The sequence below is a fragment of the Zosterops lateralis genome (genome assembly GCF_965231275.1).
Source record: "Zosterops lateralis genome assembly, chromosome: 25".
Classification (NCBI taxonomy): domain Eukaryota; kingdom Metazoa; phylum Chordata; class Aves; order Passeriformes; family Zosteropidae; genus Zosterops; species Zosterops lateralis.
In genome coordinates, this window is record NC_139785.1 from 6,706,640 (window position 1) to 6,724,982 (window position 18,343).

Below are 18,343 nucleotides of genomic sequence, written 5' to 3' on the forward strand. Positions count from 1 at the left end.
CCTGCTTGGCAGAACCAGGGAAGAGAAGCCAGGGAATTCTCTGGGAAGAGCAGCCAGAGGCTGTGGTCTGTCCCCAGGACACACAGCTCATCCCAGGGTCACTCCCAGCAGGGTGGGAAGGCAGGAATTGGGGAACTCCTGTCCCCAGCCCAGGGGAGGGATGAGCCAGCTGGGCACTGCCAGGGCTGCTCCCTGCTCCAGGATTTGGGATGTGTGATGGGGATGGGATGGTCCCTTCAGCCTCAGCTTTCACCACATTTACTTCCCACAGAGATAATTTGGGCAGGTTCTTTTTAAATCCCACCTCCATCCCTGGGCCTGTGCTGGGACCTCACAGAGGCTTTTCCTGGGCATTTCCCACAGCCCCAGGCCTGGTTTAAACCTCCTTATCAGGACACTTAATGCAGCAACTTGTTGGGGAGGAGAAACTGTCACCTGGTTATTCCCAGCGGGCTGGAAACAAACCAAAGCAGGCCCTGAAACCATTAATGTGCAGTCTAGACTGAGGGGAAAAAATGTCATTGGTCCAGATCCTATAAAAGTGTGCCTGAAGGGAAGGGCTTTTCTGAGAAGTGAAGTACAGGAGAATGATTTATATTTTTATCCTTGCTGAGTCTGCTTTTGGGGATCTTGAGGTGAAAACAGCAGAGCATTGATTTTAGCAGCCTCCTTTCACTCACTTGATATGAAACTTCGTGGGAAGAGTGAACATAAAAATAATCCTCAAAAGATAAAGATATATATGTATTTTTTTTTCCTTATGAGGAGTTTTGCCAAATCATTCTGCCCCAGTTTTGAGACGTCTGATTTCAGTGTGGTTTTGGTGTTTTTGCTGTTTCTGCTGCTTTTATTCCTGCTTTGTTTCCCCCTAACATGAGTTACCATGTTGTGGTTTCCCATTCATTTGGATTGTGAAGGAATTTTGGTGAATTCCAGGCTGCCAAACTAACCTTGGGTGGAGTAGCCTGGGAGGAAAGGGAGGGAAGGGAAGAAAAGGGGGGGAAAGGGGAGGAAAGGGAAAAGGGAAAGGGAAAGGGAAAGGGAAAGGGAAAGGGAAAGGGAAAGGGAAAGGGAAAGGGAAAGGGAAAGGGAAAGGGAAAGGGAAAGGGAAGGAAAAGAGAGGAAAGGGAAGGAAAGGAAGGAAAGGGAAGGAAAGGCAGCCTGGCCCGAGTGGGTGGCTCATGTCCAGGTCACTGTCCTGCTCTGTGGCTCTGAGTGAGTCTCCAGTGCAAACTGGGCCAAAAAACCTGCAGTGTGGGATGCCTTAAAATAATTAAACGAAACTCCTCCTTTCCACCCACAGAAATCCTCAGAGCTGCAGAGACTTGGGCACAGTGTTAAAGGTTTGCTGCTGCCTTAACCCTGAGTGCTGCTGCAGCAGGGAAAGGGGCTTGGAGCAACCTGGGATAGGGGAAAGTGTCCCTGCCCTTGGAATGGGATGAGCTTTAAGGTCCCTTCCAACACAAACCATTCCATGATCCTGTGACAGCACCTGCACCTCGTGCCATCCCTCCTGGGGCAGGGACAGCTCTGGGCAGGGGTTCCAGCACTTGGGATGTCCCAGCCCCAGCACCAGCAGCTCAGCAGGGAAATGCTGTGAGCAGCATTTGGGGCACTGGGCAGTGCTGCAGGTGGGGACAAGGGAATGATGCACCTTGGAATGGACAATTCCATCCTGCTGGACTCACTGTGGGGAGTGAGGGATCTCCAGCTCCAGGAAAAGCTCCTCAGCAGCACCTCAAAGGGTTGTGAAGGGCACAAGGTTGGATTGTGAAGGGCACAGGGTTGGATTGTGGTTGTTGGCAACCCAAATGTTCATGGTCACAGTTTTCTAGGGGGGAGTTCTGGGCAGTCCCTGCCCCAGTCACATCCCGTAAGGGAGGTGGAATAGCAGGAGCAAACCCCAGGAAATGTGGCCTGGAAAAGCTGCAGAGGGAATTCTTGGGAGCAGGGGAAGAGTGGATACCTGAGACTGTGTCCAGAGGGCTCCTGGCTGTGTCTGAGGCAGCACTGGGCAGGGCTGGGTGCCCCACAGTGGGCACAGCACAGGGGAATAGGGGGGAACAGGGCAGGGAGAGGGCACTGCTCCCTAAAGTGCCCCACAGTGGGCACAGCACAGGGAAATAGGGGGGAACAGGGCAGAGAGAGGGCAATGATCCCTAAAGATGATGCCAAAGGTCCAGGGCAGGGATGAGAACACTCTGTCATCCAATCCATCCTAACGTGCTGCCCCAAGATCAGCACAGATCCTGCTCCTTTTTGAGTTTCTTATTTGACTCATTTTCTTGTAAGTCTGATGTTATCTCTGTGCTCGTCTGAGGTGCTGGCAGCAGAAATGCTGAGTTGTGACCCTGCAGTGCCAAAGGTATCTCCACTCCAGGGCTGCTCCTCACTGCAAACCCTGGGCCATTGTGAGGCTGCTGAGCTGGGATTTTGGTGCTTTACATCATCAGGTCCGGGCTCTCCAGGTCTGTGTTGGCAACGTTTTCTTGGCAAAAATATTTTAGGGGTGATTTTGTCACAGGAGCCAGAGTTGGTGAAATTTTGGGGAGGGGGGAAAAAGGAAAGAAAACAGGCACCCCTGTGGTGGTGGAGTCATCTCTCCATGGCACAGTGGTTCAGGTACTCAGCACTGTCTTCCCTTCTCAGTCAGCCTGTGTGGAGGAGGATGAAGTGATCTTTAGCAAGTGATCTTTGATCTTTAGCAAGGCCTTTTAAATGTGGTTATGGCCAGAAAAGTGAACGTGGAGAGCTAAAAGCTGACATTCAGTGAAATCTCATTGCACACACACGGAATAACTCAGTTATTGGGGACACCTGTGGTGACAGCACTGACTGCTCACCCCCCCAGCCCTGGTTCCCCGGGCCTTTCTCCCTTCTCAAACATCCTGTTCCATTCATTGACTGAGTGAGAACTCTGCTAAAGTGTGTGTGTGTCATCTCCCCTTGCAAGGAGACCAGGAACACTTGGTGGAAGCCCTGGTGGCTCTTCAGCCCTCCCCGAGTCTCAGACTGGCTGTTCCTGCCCTGGCAGCCAAATCCAGGCTGTGCCTCTGGCTGTGCCCCACTCACACCTGGGGCCTGGCCATCCAAATAAAGGCCAGCCTGATCATCCACTCTCTCACAGCTGGAAACTGCTGTGTAACCAAGAGCCACAGCACAGAGCCCTGCCCGAGGGGTGCAGAGTTGTGCCAGCTCCTGGGAGCCCCGTTTGTGGCAGTCCCTGCTGGGCTGCCCTGGGGAGCTGGGGCTGGACGAGCTGCCACGGCCACATTTATGCCAGGAATGTGATTAAAGCCTGGAAAAACTGAGGCCAGGCTATTCCCAGAGGCACTATAATGTAACTTATATGCCAGAGCAGCACACACAGCCCCTGTCTCAGCCTCAGGCAGCGGCGTGGGGGGACCTGGCTGGCTGTGCCCCTGTCTGGGCAGGCTGTGCTGGCACCTGGGACACCCTGGAGTGTTTTCCCAGTCTCTGAATGCCGAGTAGCTCTTCTTTCCAGGGGAGAATTTCATGGAGCTGCTGCTCTCCTCCTCGGCCAGACCCCTCCTGAACAGGCTGAGCCTTGGAAGGTGAGGCTGGGCAGCTCTGCCTGGGGAGCTCAGCCCCATGGTGAGCACAGGGCAGGTTATACATGTTCCCTGCAGCCTGGAGCCCCACAATGAGCACAGGGAAGGTTGTACATGTTCCCTGCAGCCTGGGGAGCTCAGCCCCACAATGAGCACAGGGGAGGTTGTACACAATCCCTGGAGCCCCACAATGGGCACAGGGGAGGTTATGCACGTTCCCTGCAGGCTGGAGCCCAGCCCTGGCCCTCCCAGGACATCCACCCTGAGCCCCAGGCAGCCCTGGCCCCAGGCAGGGGCTCCCCAGGCAGCACAGGCTGCTGGCCCCTGTTTGCAGTGTGGGCTGTGGATGTGGGCACAGGGCTGAGCCGCGGCTGGCTCGGTGCCACCCGACTTCCCTTGCATGTCACCAGCCCTGCTCGTGCTGTGCTCCTGGAGCTGAGCAGGTGTCACCAGCCCTATCTGTGCTCATCTCCCCTGGGGCTGGGCCTCTGTGCTGCCACCAGCTCAGCTTCAGCTCAAACCCCTCCTTGGCCCAGAAACTGCCAAGAGCAGCTTGGATTTCTCCTCCTGTTTCCAGGACTGGGACTGTTCCTGCAGCAGAGCTCAGCCCCAGAGCCCCAGTGAGGTTTATTCTGTCCCAGTTAACACCAGCTGCACGCAGGTCTGAGCAGCCACTTTGTCTTTCAAGGAAGATCCTTATCTGGGGAGGTTCTCTGCCTCACACTCGGTGTCACTGCAGGGTGTGAAGTTGTGCTTGGTGCAGCCCCAGCCATTGGTCTTGGCCCTGAGTTATTCTGTGGAGTGTTGTCGGGTTTGGGGTTTTTGGGACACCCAGAGCTGTCCAATTTCTTTACCACCAGAACGTTTCTTCAGAAGGAAAATGGCTTTAAGGCAGAAAAAGCAGCCTGGAATGGAAAGTGCCTGACTAAGCTTGAGTTCACAAGAACCCTCCAACCCCTGCACAAGTCCTGATGAATTTCCAGTAAAAATCCTGTGAGCAACCTCTCACACTGATTTTGTGGGATAACTGTCATTATATCTATTTTCCCAGATATCGTTTCCCTAAAAAAACCCCAAATTTGTCAATGTTTTTAGACTGGAAATCTCCAAAATCTTTATCTGATGAAATTGCAGTGGTGCTCACCTTTCCCTTGTCCCTGCCCAGCTGAGGTGGGTCTAGAGGGTCCAAATCCAGCCCAGTGTGGGGCTCACCCACCACCCCAGGCAGGGAACCTGACACTCTTTGTCCTGCCAGAAAATAAAACCCTGCAGAAAATGTGTCATTTGGGAGCCCCTTGCCTGGATGAATCCTGAATCAGAGGAGCAGCAAATCCTGATGTCTGATGGGAGGAGATCCTTTTTAACACTGAAACCATCTCTTGTTCCTGCACAGACAAGGTTTGCAGGCTGGAGATAATGGCACAGCTCTCACCAACCCTTCCCAGGGACACCTTCCACTCCCCTCCCTCACTCCAAAGCTGAAAAAAGTGAGGGATAGTTTTGAAAAGCTGTGAATCCACCAAGGAAAAGCTGCAGGAAAAGTTGAACACAGGCTGAGCTCCTTTCCCCAGCCACCACTGGGGAGTGTGGGGCAAACCCCTCCTTTTTTTGGCTCTTTGGTGGCTGTAACCAGGGTGAGAAGTCGACCACAAATTGCAGCAAAGGCTGGAACCTCAGCAGGATTCATGCAGATGTTTGAGGGTTCTGTTGAATTCAGGCTTAGCCAGGCCCACTCCAATTCCATTTGGGCTTGTTTGGGTTTGTTATGTGATAGAAAAAGTGCTGATTTTTGTAGGTCTGACTCTCTCTAAGTGGGTTAACTTCAGGCTGAGGGGGATTTTCATGTTTACCCAGCATTATTGATGTTTTTTGTGATGATATCATGAGCCTGGTGGTGTTTGGTCTGTGCTTAGACTCTTCTGTCACTCCAGGAGCTGCACTTCTCCAAGCTTTCAAAATTTCTACTTCCCTCCCTGGTTATGAAAGAATTTCAAAAAACAAAACCTCCAAAAACAACTGCTGGGGGGCGGGGAGAGAGCAATAATTATTATTTTTAGAAGCTCCCTGTGCTCTGTGAACGTTGAGCACGGCGGGTCAGCACACACCAGGTCCCAGCTGTGTGTTCACTGACCTTCTGCAGCTCAAAACCTGAGTGCCTTTTGAGCACCAAGTGCCCAGAGTGGGTGAGTCTGGAGCTTTGTTTTGGAGTCTCCTCCATCAGCTCACGCTGCTCTCAGTGCAGGAGGCTCCTCCTTCAGTTCTAACCCTGCTACTCATCAAGGCAGCTGTGCTGTGTGTGGTTCACTGAGCCCCCTCCAGAGCAGGCAGCCCCTGCCAGCTGCACTTGGGGTCAGGCAGGGCTGTGACAAAGCCATCAGGAGCCTGGTGTTCCTCCCTTGGAGACCCCCCGAGCACATCCACACAAGGAAATTGATAGTCAGAACTTCTTGTTGATGTTTGGAGTTTCAGCAAGGGGAGGAAAAAAAAAAAAAAAAAAAAAAAAAAAAAAAAAAAAAAAAAGAAAGGGGGGGATAACAATTTCCTGTTTTTAAGCATTTCTAGAAATGCACAACTGGGTAATGCACCAGCCCTTCACTTCCCACAAAATAAACAAAAAAGTGTAAAGCAACACATTTATTCCCCCGCCACAAACACCCATCAGTGTGAACCTGCTCTGGCTGCTTCTCCTTCAGCAGCAACCTCAAAACACAGACAGCACACAAACCCTCCGAAAGGAGATGTAGAGACCTTCACAGGCCACCACCACACACCAGTGGGGTTTGGAGCAGCAGGTCACTCGCTGGGGCTGGGGCTGGGGCTGGGGCTGCTCACAGCGAGCACTGGGGTGACACAGCCCCCGTGGGGTGACACAGCCCTGTGGGGTGACACAGCCCTGTGGGGTGACACAGCCTCCCTGAGGTGACACAGCCCCAGCAGCTCCTCCACTGTTTGCAGAGCTCCAGTGAACCTGAACACTGCTCCCACCCAAAGCCAGCAGCCAGCAAAGCAGAGCAGAGCAAGCCCTGGTTTGCATAGAGGGTCCTGGACCCCAAAGGCTCTGATTGCCCCTGGCAGGTGAAAATCACAGCCAGCAGAGCAGGACAGAGTAGAGCAGAGCAAACCCTGGTTTGCAGAGGGATTCCCAGGCCCCAAAGGCTCTGATTCCCCCTGTCAGATGGAGATTTCAGCCAGCAGAGCAGAGCAGAGCAAGCTCTGGTTTGCACAGGGGTTCTTGGACCCCAAAGGCTCTGATTGCCCCTGGCAGATGGGGATTGCAGCCAGTAGGGCAGAGCAGAGCAGACCATGGTTTGCATAGGGGCTCCTGGACCCCAAAGGCTCCGGCTCCCCAGGCAGGTGGTGGTGGCAGCCAGCACGGGGCAGCTGTGGGGCCCTGCAGGTGCTCCCCAGCTCTCAGGGAGAACCAGAGGGCAGTTCCTGCTCTAGTCACGGCTCTGAGGGCTGGTCCTGTCTCTCCCCAGGAGGCTCTGTCGGTGGTGAGCGACGACCAGTCCCTGTTCGACCCCACGTACGGCGCGGCCGCGCAGCTGCCCAAGGACATGACGGCCTCCGGCAGCCCCGACTTCGGGCAGCCCCACAAGATCAACCCCCTGCCCCCCCAGCAGGAGTGGATCAACCAGCCCGTCAGGGTCAGCGTCAAGCGGGAGTACGACCACATGAATGGATCCAGGTAAGGAAAGAGCCTTTCCACTCTCGCAGAGTCACAGAATCGCAGGATGTCCGGTTGGGAGGGACATGAGGAGATCATCAAACTCCTCTCCTGAATCCAAACCTGAAGCCAGGGATAGCCTTAATATAAGAGAGGGTTGGACAAAAGCAATGCAGGTCTGACCACTGTGGTTACCACGACGTTCTTCCTTTATTCCGTGCAGAATGGCGGCTTATATACATTTATATATATACACATTATATACATTTCTACATGGTTTACAGATTCAACAGCTTTTCCATTGGCACACAGCAGAGGAAAGAGCACAAACACACATTATTTGGTTTAATTTTAAGGTGGCTGACATGTGCCTATTAACAACTCTATTCAGTGACCTTCAAAACCCCGTTATTTTTTCCCAGACACCTTAATATCTAATTCTACAACCCCGAGTCCAAACAAAGGCAAAGCACACACTGTCCATTCGTTCTCTCGTCCTACACATCAACAAACTTCTCTGTGCAGGGCCGTGTCCCACTCTCCTGCAATTCCTTCTTTTGTGGCCCGTTTTTAGCAGCCTGAGCATCCTTCTCATGCAGCTCTGCAGGATGTGTCCCTCCCCATCCCCATGAACCCTCCACAGGCTGGGCATGGCACTGCCAGGGCACAGCTCAGGCTGCAAATCCCACATTTCCCCTCTGAGCTCAGCACCCGTGGGTGTGCCTTGGTTCCAGGGGCTCACAGAGGGGAACGTGCAGCAATAATTGGAATTTCTGCCAGTGAAGCACTGAAAGCTGCACACTGAAGGACACTTTATTTGTGCTCTACCAGGCCGTAAGCAAACCTCTGGAAATGGAAAGTCCTTTGATGGAGAAGGGAGAAGGAGGAGGCTGAGGTGGTTTTTAGGAGTCTGGGAGGTGGGACAAAACCCCAGGCCTGTGCCCAGCCCTTCTCAGTGGACAGAGGTGACCCAGGGAGTTCAGGAGTAGCTGGAGAAGGGCTGTGAACCCCCTCAGGGTGGCTGGGGATGGTGTAACCTGCCCAGCTCAGGCCAAAGGACAGCTCAGCTCCTGACATTTGTAAAGGTGAACCATTTCCCTGGTCAATGGGGAACTGAATGGCTTGAAAACATTTTGGTGTAGCAGCTCAGGGGGCCCTTTTGACAGACATTACTGCAGATCCACAGCCTGGAAACAGATTTCACCTTCTTGAACATAATTTTAAGTGTAAAAATTTCAATATTTTTTCAATTTTAAATATAAATACACTTTTTGGTTTTTATCAAAAGCTTTTAGAGTTCACCTTAATTTTAAATGCGATTTGAATTTCAAAGTCACAAACACCTCTAGCCCTTCTAGTGTTTCCCAGGTGAAACTCTCAAGGGTTTTTCTACTTTAAGGTGAATTTAGCAGCACGTTTTCCTGGTTTCTGAGAACGCAGCAGAGCGCAGGGCTGGAAACAGAAAGCAGCCCTGCACTTTGAGCCCTCCACAGACAGACGATGCTGTTAAAGACATCAAACAGCGGCGTGATGTTTTTTCCTCGTCAGTGTACAGTAGATGCTGATTTTACCCCCAGATAAAGGCCTTTGTGGCAGTTCTCTCTCGTGGGGATCGTTTGCAGCCTGAACTCGATCTCACCCTGATTGCAGCTCAGCAGCATTTCTTGAAATTCATAAAAACCATTTGGGTATTTGCATCATGTTCCCAATCTCAGGATTGGGGTGAAACATGGGAAAATGAGTTGTGTCCTGAAAAAGCAGATCACAGAGAGGAGGATGGATCTTGTAAAGGGGTTTTCATAATCATAGGGGTTGCCTTTGGCTACCAAGGATGGTTTTTTAGGAAAAGGAGGAAGGAGTCTTTGCAGCAGTGCCCGGGATGTGTCAGGGGAGCCCAAGGGACTCTGTCCCTGCAGGGATGAGCTCCCCGAGGAGCACCGTGAGCCCTCTAGTGGGACCTGCCGGGTCCTCCTGCCCCAGCACCTCCTTCTGGCTGCCCAGTCTGAGCCTCTGGAGAGCATTCTGAGACCCTGGGGAACAATGTGACAGCCTGGAGCACAGTGTGACACCCTGGGACACTGTGTGACACCCTGGAGCATCATGTGACACCCCTGAGCACAGTCTGACACCCTGGAGCAGGATCTGACACCCTTGAGCACAGTTTGACACCCTGGAGGCAGGGTATGACACCTTGGAGCACAGTGTCACACCCCTGAGCACAGCGTCACACCTGGATCACTCTGTCACACCTGGATCATCACACCTGGATCACGATGTCACACCTGGATCATCACACCTGGATCACGATGTCGCATCTGGATCATGATGTCACACCCTGGAGGACAATGTGACATGCTGGAGGACAGTATGAGCCCATGGAGCACAGGGGCTGAGCATGGTGTCACACCCAGATCACACTGTCACACTGAGATCACTCTGCCACACCTGGAGCACAGTCACACCTGGATCACTCTGTCATACCTGGATCATGGTGTCACACCTGGATTATCACACCCAGATCACTCTGTCACCTGGAGCACAGTGCCACACCTGGGTCACTCTGTCACACCTGGATGATGCTGTCACACCTGGACCACTCTATCACACCTGGGTCACGCTGTCTCACCTGGATCACGCTGTCCCTTTCCTGCCAGCTCAGGAGCTCCACACCTGACAGGGGCACCCTCACCTGCCAGGGACACTCTCACCCGCCAGGAGCTCCACACCTGACAGGAACATTCCCACCTGGCAGTTTCACTCCCACAGGGACCCAGCAGTGCTGACTCACCCCAGGCAATCCCGGTGTCCCCGCAGCTCCTCACCCTCTCCCCGCCTGCCCCGGGGATGTGAAGCCTCCAGCGTTGCCTCTCCAAAGGCAGATTTTGGTTCCCTGCCTGGAAAAACAGTAGGCGAAATAGTAAAACCCTTAAACTCGAACATGTGTAACTTATACATCTTATTTCCATTCCCGAGCAACGCTCCCTTCGTCAGACATGAGGAAAAAATTACCGTCTGCCTCGGAATATCTCGGTGGAGCATTTATCTTCCAGCCGTGATCGCCGAATTTCGGGCACTGCTCCCTCCCTCCCCTCCCAGTTCAGGTTAAGAGACAAATTTGTTTAGTGTCCTGCTTGGAATCCCTGCCAGCTGAGCGGGGAGGGTGGGATTTGTGCACTGTCACTGCTCTTTCCCTCTGGGGAATGGTTTTCTCCCAAAGCCCCTGGATTCTGGCAGAGAAGGGGAACAGCTCTGGGATTAAAGCCAGGCCTAAACTGAGCTGGAAATGCTCTGGGGTTAAAGCCTGGCCTGGCTCTGTGCAGAGGTTGAGCACTAATTCCCCCCTTGGAAAGGTGAGGGCAGTGATGTGCCCCTTTCCCTGGAGTCCCTCGCGGTGGGATGTGCTGTGTGGGGTGTGCTGTGTGTGCCTGGCAGCCTCAGGGCTGGGTCTGAAGGGACTAAACTGCAGAAAAGCACAATCCCTGCTCCCTCTCTGGGCTTTGGAGGCTCACAATTCTCTGAGTCTCCCCAAGGGTCTGCAGGAGGCCAGGCCTGAGCACGGGGCCCCCTGAGCTGCCCCCTGTTCATCACTCCAGCACCTCAGGAGTTAAACTGGGCCCAGAGCCCTTGTCACACCCTGTACTGGGGGCTGAGGTTCCTGACTCATGCCTGGGGCATCCAGGATTCCCAGATTTCCCCACCAGGTAGAGAACTGTGGCACCATTAATCAGAGAATAATAGAATAATTGAATAAGTGAATAATAGAACAATAGAATAATAGAGCAATAGAATAATTGAACAGGCTGTGTGTGAAGGGACCCACAAGGGCTGTCTGGAATGCACTGGGCAGCAGGATGAGGAAATGGGGTACAACCCACAGACTGGCGCAGTGGGCACTGGCTCCTTTTCCCCTTTCCCAGTTTGGGAACGTCGTTATTCCAGAGGCACTGCCCATATTGCCTTGTTTGGGAGTCCTTCCCTTGGAGACCCCACCTGGCTGCATTATCCAGTCTGGGAGCCATTGGAGACCCCATCTGGATGCATTATCCACACATTTCCCTGTCTGGGAGTCCTTAGAGACCCCACCTGGCTGCATTATCCCCACATTGTCCTGTCTGGGAGTCACTGGAGATCCCACCTGGCTGCACTATCCTCACATTGCCCTGTCTGGGGATCCTTGGAGATCCCACCTGGCTGCATTATCCACACACTGCCCATGTCTGGGAGTCCTTCCCTTGGAAACTCCACCTGGCTGCACTGTCCACACACTGCCCTGTCTGGGAGCCCTTGGAGACTCCTCCTGGCTGTATTATCCCCACATTGTCCTGTCTGGGAGCCATTGGAGACCCCACCTGGCTGCATTATCCAGTCTGGGAGCCATTGGAGACTCCTCCTGGCTGCACTATCCACACGTTTCCTTGTCTGGGAGTCCTTCCTTTGGAGACTCCTCCTGGATGCACTATCCACACACTGCCCTGTCTGGGAGTCATTCCTTTGGAGATCCCACCTGGCTGCATTATCCAGTCTGGGAGCCATTGGAGACCCCACCTGGCTGCACTATCCACACACTGTCCTGCCTGGGAACCCTTGGAGACCCCACCTGGCTGCATTATCCACACATTATCCAGTCTGGTAACCCTTGGAGACCCCACCTGGCTGCACTATCAGAGCCCCTCTGTGTGTCTTGTGCCCCCCAGACCCCCAGTGACACCCAGCACATCAGGAATGGCCTCTCCCACACTCAGGACTCCCCTGAATGTCCCACCCTGTGCCCATGCCCAGGTGTGAGTGCCACCCCTCCCGGGGCAGCGATGTGACCCTGCTGTCCCCTTGCCTTGCAGGGAGTCCCCCATGGACTGCAGCGTCAGCAAGTGTGGGAAGCTGGTGGGGGCCGGCAGCGAGTCCAGCCCCATGAGCTACAGCACCTACATGGACGAGAAGAACGGGCCTCCCCCCAACATGACCACCAACGAGAGGAGGGTCATCGTCCCCGCAGGTACCGCCACGTCCTGGGAGAGGGTTTGGTTTGGGTTCTTTATCTGCCCCCAGGGGAATTTTCTCTCTTATGAACCGCACAAAAAATAAGGAAAATATCAGGGTTTTAAACAACCTTTTTTCCCAAAAAAGGGAAAATATCAGAGTTACGAACTGCACAAAAATAAGGAAAATATCAGTTTTAAACCACCTTTTTTCCCCAAAAAGGGAAAATATCAGAGTTATGAACCACACAAAAATAAGGAAAATATCAGTTTCTGGCCAGTGGGAATTCCCATGTCCCGGTGCATGATCTAAAGCAGGAGAGGTAGCTGATAATTGGTGCTTTTTCTTTTCTATTTTTTAAATTTTCTTTTTAATTTTTTTAAATTTTTCTTTTTAATTTTTAAAATTTTCTTTTTAATTTTTTTAAATTTTTAATTTTTTTAAATTTTTCTTTTTCTTTTTTATTTTTTTAATTTTTTTTAATTTTCTTTTTAAATTTTTTTAATTTTTTTTTAAATTTTTTTTAAATTTTCTTTTTAATTTATTTTTTTTCCCCCCTGGAATGAAGTGTTGCTTTGGTGTGCTGAACCAAACCCACCTCCTGTCATGTCCTAGAGGAGAATCTTCTGCTTCCCGGGACACGCAGGGGATGATCAAAGAGGAATGAACTGAACCCAAGTTTTAACTCCCTTGGTGCTCTCATGGTCCAGCTGCACTTTCAAGTCATCCTGATTGATTCAAAATGAGCTATTTGGTTTCCATTTTTTTTTTTTTTGTTAGAAGTAGAAACCCAGAAAAATTACATTTCGCATGAACTGCGTTATCCTTCCAAAAACTGTCACAGAGGAACATTCCTGTCCAGCTCTGTTTGTGTTTGGTGTCCACATCTGCTGCCTGGACTTGGCCCTGGCTGCCTTTGGACACTCAGGGATGGGAACTGCCGAACCTGGAGCCAGGAGCCCTTTCCCTGTGAAGTTTATAAACAACATCCCCATAAACAGGCAGGGCCAGGAATTTTCCAGCCAAGGAGCCAAGGGCTGGCCCAGTGCATGTCCCAGAACTCGCCCTGGCTCTGGGAGAGCTCCACCAGGGCTGGAGCCAGCCCAGGCAGACACGGCTCTGGCACAGGGAAATGCACTCGTGGAATTCACCTCCTTGCTCTGCCTGGGCCCTGAACACCAGCAGAGGACAATTCCCAAGCATTTGTTTGCCATTTAGGATGAAAAGGAAAAAGCTTGAAGTGAGTGTAGTGAGGAGAAGACAATAAAAGATCGATGGCAAAAATCTCCAAGCCCCATTCAGGGTGATGTTTGAGGGACTGGCTGAGCTGCTTTTGCCATTTAGGATGAAAAGGAAAAGCTCAAAGTGAGTGTAGTGAGGAGAAGCCAATAAAAGATTGATGGCAAAATCTCCAAGTCCCATTTGAGGTGATGTTTGAGGGACTGGCAGCAGCAGAATTGTGTCCTCACCCTGCCTGGACAGGTGGAGCTGCCACCAACCAGCCTCTGTGTTATTAAAGCCGCTCCAGGGACAGGATTTATCCTCTATGATTAAAAAAAACCCAAGGATGAGCTAAAGTGAGCAGTGTTAAAATAGGGGAAATTACCATCAGTGCCCCCAGTGGAAGAGAAGGTTTGGAATCTCCTCCTTGAAGGAAAGTGGAGAAAAGGATTTCTCTCTCCCCATCCACAAATCAAACCCTTGAGATGCTTGTGAGAGAGCAGAGATTCACCAGGCTTTGGGAGACAATAATGAACCTCATCCCAGATCTCTGGCTGCGGGAGAGGAGGCCCAAGTCATCCAAGAAAGGCATTTGGATGTTTTAATTTAATCCAGAATGGAGATTTATGGCGCATTAGGGCGAAGATAAGCAGGAATAATGTCACATTAGGCTCACAATAGTAGCAATAACGAGCTCTAAGCCATGCTTGAAGAGAACAGATTTTCAGACACCATTCAATGTCTTTTACAGTGTTTAAAGGGAGGCCACAAATTCACTCTGCCCTCTAGATGTTGGGTTGTTTTCAAAACTCAAGACAAATAAGTCTTTCAATTAAAAAAAAAAATAAAATAATAAAATAGAATTCTCCCTTGAATACTCGCATTGTAAAATGCGCAGCCTTTTGCCAGTGCTTAGAAAGCAGAATTTCAATTAACTAGTGCCAAAACCTGAAGGAAACCCATCTGTTGCTCCCGGGGCAGACTGGCAAAGGTGTAGGGTTGTAAATTCCACGTTCTCAACTCAGCTTTGGGCAGCCCAGGTTTCCTGGACATTCAGTGGGGAAAGGTCTCAGTTATAATTTCATTTCCCTCGGTCTCTGTTTGGAGCATTTAGTCCCTGTTTGGTGTCATTAATCCAGGGCTCAGGTGCCCAGGAAATCCAGGTGTGGGCACTTTTGTGCCCAGGGCTGTCCTGAGTTTGGGCACACAGAGTCCAGCCCAGGGCTGAGCCATTGTTTATATCCCCAAAAATCCAGGCAGAGGCATTTTTGTCCACCCAGAGCAGCCCTGAGCCTGTCCCTGGTCCTTGTTCTCATCTCCCCAGGACCTGAGGTGTCTGAGCTCTGTCTCAGAGCTGCCCCAGCTGTTAATGGCACATCTCCAAGGTTTAAACTCCTCTGCAATTCCCCCCAGCTGCAGCACAACGTGAATGTGCAGCTCAGAGATGGGATATGGGGGAGCAGCAGCACAGGAAACATCTGAAAACGTTGATATGCTCCAAAAACGACTCTGCCAAGTGGTGATGTGGCACCAGCTCTTGCTGGGGCTCTCTGATCTGATGCCCTTTCCACAATTCAAAGGCTGATTTCTTTTTTTAACCAGTGATGCAGCCGCTCATCTCCACGGGCCCTGAGCCCCAGGCAGACTCAGAGTCTCTCACGTCAGAGCAGCACTAAAGATCCCCCAGCTGAGTCTGCCAACAGCCAGGGCTGCCCAGACAGACAGACAGACAGACAGAGCCCACCGTGCCCAGCACAGCTGGGTGGGGCACAGGGGCAGGGGAGGCAGGATTGTGTTCCTGCCCTGGGCTGGGTAACTCACACTCACAGCCAGGGCAAGCTGCTCTGGTTTAGCAGCATTATTTTATTTTATTTTATTTTATTTTATTTTATTTTATTTTATTTCTTTATTTTTATTTTATTATATTATATTTTAATTATTGTTATTTTATTATATTATATTTTAATTCTTTATATTTATATTTTTATTTTATGTCTTTAATTTAATTTTATTTGAGTGTATTTTAATTCTATTATATTATATTATATTATATTATATTATATTATAATTCTTTATTATTACATTTCATTTTATTATATTTTAATATTTTATTTTATTTCTTTTTTATTTTTATTTTAGTGTATTTAAATTCTTTATTACTTTATTTTATTTTACTTCTTTATTTTTATTTTTATTTTATTTTATTATATTTTAACTCTTTATTTTTATTTTATTTTACTATATTTTACTTTATTTTCTGAGTCCCTTTGCTGACCATGAACACTCCCATACTCAGAGTTTCCTGTGCCAGCTGTGGGGCTCCCCAGTGCCCTGGGTGGCACAGCCCTGATGTCACAGCTGGGACAGGAACTTCCTCTCAAAGGGATCTGCTTCCTTTGGGAAGCTTTTTCCAGACAGAGAAGAGTTAAATGTCCCCAGTATTGTCCCCAGGCAGGTGGGGACAGCCAGGGCTGACCAGGTCAGGTTAAATGTCCCCAGTGTCATTCCCAGGCAGGTGGGGACGGCAGAACTGACCAGGCCAGGTTAAATGTCCCCAGAGTTGTCCCCAGAGTTGTCCCCAGGCAGGTGGGGACAGCCAGGACTGACCAGGCCAGGTTAAATGTCCCCAGTGCTGTCCCCAGGCAGAGGAGGAGGGTTGGGCAGGTGGGGATAGCAGAACTGACCAGGACAGGTTAGATGTCCCCAGAGTTGTCCCCAGAGTTGTCCCCAGGCAGGTGGGGACAGCCAGGACTGACCAGGCCAGGTTAAATGTCCCCAGTGCTGTCCCCAGGCAGGTGGGGACAGCAGGACTGACCAGGTTCAGGTTCAGGTTGTCCACCCCCAGCCCTGTCCCAGCACAGAGCTCGTTCCCCCTGGCAAAGCAGGACCAGTAAATCCAATAGATCTGCTGTGGGAACAACAGCCAAGGCTCTGCCAGGGCCGCAGGGAGCCTGGGGGCTGTGTGAGCCCATCCTCTGTCCCCCCTGGCAGATCCCACCCTCTGGACCCAGGAGCACGTCCGGCAGTGGCTGGAATGGGCCATCAAGGAGTACGGCCTGATGGAGATCGACACCACCATCTTCCAGAACATGGACGGCAAAGAGCTCTGCAAAATGAACAAGGACGACTTCCTGCGCTCCATCTCCCCCTACAACACCGAGATCCTGCTCTCTCACCTCAGTTACCTCAGGGAAAGTGAGTATTGCCCTGCCCCAGCCCCATCCTGACACCGCTGGGATAAACCGCCCCGGGTGTGGAAGGGAGGGAAATGAGCAGAGAGAACAAGGAGGGAAAGGAGGAATAAAACCGGGTTGGAAAGTTCAGATTTGAACACAGATGGAGCTACTGGTGCTATCAGGGAGGTGAAGGACTGAGCAGGGCTCTGAAGGAGATTAGATAAGTCTTGCAGATAACAACATCTGTGGCTGTGTGATAAAAAAAAAAAAAACCCAAGTATTTGCCATGGAGATTAAAGCTGCCATTAACTGATTTAATAACCAGGCAGATGATTTCACAGCTGTACAGTTAGAGGGCTGTGCCCTCCCCATAGACAGGACCCAGAGCTGCCCAGGGCTGGAGGTTCCTGTGCTCCTGCAGGCCCAGGATTGTTGGACAGAGATGAAAACCCAAGAGTGATTCCCCAGAAAGAAACGTTCTGGACTCAGGACTTTGAGGAAAAGGTTGTGGAAGTTCTTTATTCCTCCACACCTGAGTATGGGATGGATCCAGTTCCCCTTTTTGCTCCACCAAGCCCCAAACCCAGGAGCTGTGAGCAGAGTGGAAAAGCATCACCCAGCACCCAAACAGGAGTGATCCCCTTGGGGATGGCACAGGCACTTGATGCTGGGTTGGAGTCTCAAATTTCAGCTTTTCCCAGGACTTCTGTGCAATCACAATCACATCCACAGCACCCAAATGTCTCCTCTCCACCTGCAAATGGAGATAAAAGCATTTCCTTTCCCCACGAAGGTGTGCTGGGGGTGATGGGGCTGTGATGAGCCAGAGAATGGAGCTGGGCCCCATTTTGCTCTGCTGTTTTTCCAAGTGAAACAGCTTTTATAGGAGTGGCATTATTTAAGCACTCAAAAATCAGAAGGTGCCATAAATCAAGGTGGAAACGCAGGGAGAGAAAGGAAAAAAGTGAATTTTCTCCACGAGAAAATGCAATTGTGATGAAAAGGCAGCTGAAGGTGTCTCCTCTGGCCAGAGAAGCAGAAATACAGAATTTAATGTGTTTCTTCTTCAAAGTTGATCTCCCTCTGCCTAAAATCAGTGGGAGTTTCACAGATTCCAGTGGCACAGGAGTTAGAGCACAGATGGGTGCCTCTGGAAGCCCCACCTTTATTTTTCTTGAGAAGTCGAGCCAAGGAGATGATTCACAACAGCAAAAAAAAAAAAACCCAAACTGTTGGATTTGAACAGTTTCTGTCCCTCGTGGCTGGACAATAAAATAATTTCCCATGTAACATCACTGGCAAATTTAATTCTGTTTCATCAGCAAAGAGCTGCTGGTCCAGAGGAAGCTTTTTGGGGGTTTGCCTGTGGAATTACACACTTTCTTGGGAAAGGGGAAGGCAGTTTGTGCAGCCAGCAGAGCTCTGGCCAAAGCTGCTGACTGGGCCTGGGGACATCAGGCACTTTGTAACCGGAAAAGCTTCTGAATTCCCACCAGATAAACTCACCAGTGAGACACTCGAATCACGATTATTGATAAGGCTTGAGGATGGACAGGGAGGTGGAGTTGTGTGGCTCCAAACACAGGAGGAGCGTGAGTTTGGGGAGGAGGCAGAGGAGTGGGATTCTCTGGGGCATCTCCAGTGTGAAAAACAAGGAATACACATTTATAACATCCAGGATCACCCCCAGGGTTTGTGTCCCGTGGTTTGGGCTGTTCAAGGACAGTGTC

The 18,343-nt window shown here is 50.9% G+C and overlaps 1 protein-coding gene across 3 annotated transcripts in view; it reads left to right on the forward strand.

Moving 5' to 3' along the window:
- The window catches only part of FLI1 (Fli-1 proto-oncogene, ETS transcription factor), a 78,172-nt gene that overhangs the window by 40,659 nt on the left and 19,170 nt on the right, over nt 1–18,343 (forward strand). For all 3 annotated transcript variants that reach the window (XM_083878059.1, XM_083878061.1, XM_083878060.1), the window contains exons 2-4: nt 7,052–7,260; nt 12,078–12,232; nt 16,429–16,632. In XM_083878059.1, coding sequence (XP_083734185.1) covers nt 7,052–7,260; nt 12,078–12,232; nt 16,429–16,632 — 568 coding nt within the window. The remainder of the gene's footprint in view (nt 1–7,051; nt 7,261–12,077; nt 12,233–16,428; nt 16,633–18,343) is intronic.